The sequence below is a fragment of the Strix uralensis genome, chromosome 1 (genome assembly GCF_047716275.1).
Source record: "Strix uralensis isolate ZFMK-TIS-50842 chromosome 1, bStrUra1, whole genome shotgun sequence".
NCBI lineage: Eukaryota > Metazoa > Chordata > Aves > Strigiformes > Strigidae > Strix > Strix uralensis.
The window spans coordinates 81,324,865-81,327,883 of record NC_133972.1 but is presented as its reverse complement, the minus strand read 5'-3'; the positions used below and the strand labels follow the sequence as shown (position 1 = coordinate 81,327,883).

Sequence of the window (3,019 nt, the reverse complement as noted above, 5' to 3'; positions counted from 1 at the left end):
TTTAGGACACAAAAAGCCTTTATGTTTGAGAAGTTAACCATTTCAACAGAAGACTCTGAAGTATTTTTGCAACTACTGTTACATTGGACAGTCAAGGATACAAAACTGCTGACAGAAGCAACAGTGGAGAGCACCAAATTAAAAAATGCATGCTTCAGCACAACTGCACAGATTCCTCCTCTCAATGAACACTTGCCTGCTCAGACTATACTTAACTCCTACCCATTTCAACTTTACGCCTCATCCTCCTCTCCTTCCTCTTCAAACTCCCCCTGCTCATCAGCAGTGGCATCCTGGTATTGCTGATATTCGGAGACCAGGTCATTCATGTTGCTCTCGGCCTCCGTGAACTCCATTTCATCCATGCCCTCGCCAGTGTACCAGTGCAAGAAAGCCTTGCGCCGGAACATGGCCGTGAACTGCTCCGAGATCCTCTTGAAGAGCTCCTGAATAGCCGTGCTGTTGCCAATGAAGGTGGCGGACATCTTGAGGCCGCGCGGGGGGATGTCGCAGACGGCCGTCTTCACGTTGTTGGGGATCCACTCCACAAAGTAGCTGCTGTTCTTGTTCTGCACGTTGAGCATCTGCTCGTCCACCTCCTTCATGGACATGCGGCCCCGGAAGATGGCGGCCACCGTCAGGTAGCGGCCGTGGCGGGGGTCGCAGGCGGCCATCATGTTCTTGGAGTCGAACATCTGCTGCGTCAGCTCGGGCACCGTCAGGGCTCGGTACTGCTGGCTGCCACGGCTGGTGAGGGGGGCGAAGCCCGGCATGAAGAAGTGCAGCCGGGGGAAAGGCACCATGTTGACCGCCAGCTTGCGCAGGTCGGCGTTCAGCTGGCCGGGGAAGCGAAGGCAGGTGGTCACGCCGCTCATGGTGGCCGACACCAGGTGGTTGAGGTCCCCGTACGTGGGAGTGGTCAGCTTCAGGGTGCGGAAGCAAATGTCATACAGGGCCTCGTTGTCAATGCAGTAGGTCTCGTCCGTGTTCTCCACCAGCTGGTGCACAGAGAGGGTGGCATTGTAGGGCTCCACCACCGTGTCCGACACCTTGGGGGAGGGCATGACGCTGAAGGTGTTCATGATGCGGTCGGGGTACTCCTCCCGGATCTTGCTGATGAGGAGAGTGCCCATCCCGGAGCCCGTGCCGCCGCCCAGCGAGTGGGTCAGCTGGAAGCCCTGCAGGCAGTCACAGCTCTCCGACTCCTTCCTCACCACATCCAGGACAGAGTCCACCAGCTCGGCACCTTCCGTGTAGTGCCCCTTGGCCCAGTTGTTGCCCGCCCCGCTCTGACCTAGAGGGAGGACCAGAAGCAAGGCGCCACATCAGTGCCCCGCGGAGGAACGGAGCATCCCCCTTCTCCCGCCCCATGGGCTGTGCCCCTCGCTTCCACCCCCACTGTCCTCTCGGGGTTCGGATCCCCCAGGGTCACTCGCGTGCTCCCTCTCAGCCTTTTCTACGCTGGGAGCTCCCGCTCTGGGACTCCTCCCTGCCACACTCACTCACCAAAGACAAAGTTGTCGGGCCGGAAGATCTGTCCAAAGGGGCCGGAGCGCACCGAGTCCATCGTGCCGGGCTCCAGGTCCACCAGGATGGCACGGGGGACGTACTTGTTACCTGCGGGAGGAACCAGCGCCAGCGTTACAGCTCCGCAGCCGCAGCCAGCGCCCCAGGAGCCCGGCTGGGCTCCCTGCCGCCTCCCTGCGATTCGCTGCCCAAGACAGGGAGGTGAGGGAATTTGGAGGGAGGTAGTCAGGGATGGGAATACAAAGCAGCCACCTAAGCTGTGTAGGGGCATCACCCACTACAGGGAGGGCGGGGGAACAGCCCCCACGGCAGAACGGGCAGGGGGCACCCCTGCCTGCCCCCCCCCCCCCCCCGCCAGCGGCACTTGGCCGGGAAGCTCGTTACAAAGGGGCGTTACCGGTGGCTTCATTGTAGTAGACGTTGATCCTCTCCAGCTGCAGGTCGCTGTCCCCGTGGTAGCTGCCGGTGGGGTCGATGCCATGCTCATCGCTGATGACCTCCCAGAACTGCAGGGACGGCGCGGGGGCGGGGGGGGGCGCGGCGGGGGTCAGCGCCGCCACGCCCCGCCCGCGCCCCCTGGCCAAAGCCCCGCGACGTGGCGCGCAGGGATTCGCCGCGCGTGGGGGCGGCCCCGCCAGACGCGGCCGCTACCGCGCCCCTCACACCCCCCCCCCCCTCCCCAGCGGGAGAGGTGTGGCACCGGCTCGGCGCCCCCTTCCTCCCCCCGCCCGGCACCCCCACAGCCCGCGAGGGGCGGGTGAACGGCCGGGCTGCACACCACCCTCACCCCCCCCGCCCCCCCCCCCCGCAAAAAAAGCCGCGCCGCGCCCACGCCCTGGAAGTCCCCCGCGACGCGACGACCCGCCCCGCGCGGACCCTCCCGCGGCGGGTCGCGCCCGGCGGCGCTCGGTAGCGGGAAGGCGGGTGGGGCTCGGCTCCCGGCAGCACTCTCCCGGGACACGCGGAGCCCGGCAGCGCGGACACCGCCCCGCAGCCGGCCCCAGCCGCGGGCAGACGACCGCGGCGCCGGCCCGTACCTTGGCGCCGATCTGGTTGCCGCACTGCCCGGCCTGGATGTGCACGATCTCACGCATGGTGCCGGTGTCCGCCGCTGTCCCGCTGCCGCCGATCCCTCCGCCACCCGCTCCTGCACTCGCCGCTGCAGCGGCCGCGCCCCGCGCCGCCACCTTAAATGGGGGGCCGCGCCCCGCCCCGCCGGTGACGTCATGCGGGAACGGCGCGGAGCCAATGGGCGCGCGGCGACGGGGCGGGGCTGCGGCATTGTCTCCCGCAGCGGGGGGCGGGGCGGGGCGTTGGGGGCGGGGCAGGGGGCGGGGCTCCCTGGGAGCGGCTCCCTGGGAGCGGCCCCGGTGCCGCCGCCGCCGCCCCGGTTGGCCGCTGACAGCGGGGACAAAGGCGCAGAGTGCGGCGGCGGCACGGTGGCCTGGGGCGCCCATGCGTGAGCCGGCCCCGCCGCCGCGCTGCCGGCGGC

The 3,019-nt window shown here is 67.4% G+C and overlaps 1 protein-coding gene across 1 annotated transcript; it reads right to left on the bottom strand.

The window, feature by feature from the left end:
- On the bottom strand, positions 1 to 2,721 carry LOC141945228 (tubulin beta-2 chain). Its single transcript, XM_074873061.1, has 4 exons — positions 2,565 to 2,721; positions 1,925 to 2,033; positions 1,507 to 1,617; positions 1 to 1,294 (listed from the first exon to the last, which is right to left on the bottom strand). The coding sequence occupies exons 1-4, from the start codon at positions 2,619 to 2,621 to the stop codon at positions 234 to 236; spliced, it is 1,338 nt and encodes a 445-aa protein (XP_074729162.1). The 5' UTR covers positions 2,622 to 2,721; the 3' UTR covers positions 1 to 233.
- Between the last annotated feature and the right edge of the window lie 298 nt (positions 2,722 to 3,019).

Excerpts from the sequence above, each read along its gene's own strand:
- LOC141945228 (XM_074873061.1), bottom strand. The coding sequence starts at position 2,621 with ATGCGTGAGATCGTGCACATCCAGGCCGGGCAGTGCGGCAACCAGATC. Across the intron at positions 2,034-2,564 it reads GCAACCAGATCGGCGCCAAG|TTCTGGGAGGTCATCAGCGA; the intron begins GTACGGGCCGGC and ends CCGTCCCTGCAG. Across the intron at positions 1,618-1,924 it reads CTACTACAATGAAGCCACCG|GTAACAAGTACGTCCCCCGT; the intron begins GTAACGCCCCTT and ends TTCCTCCCGCAG.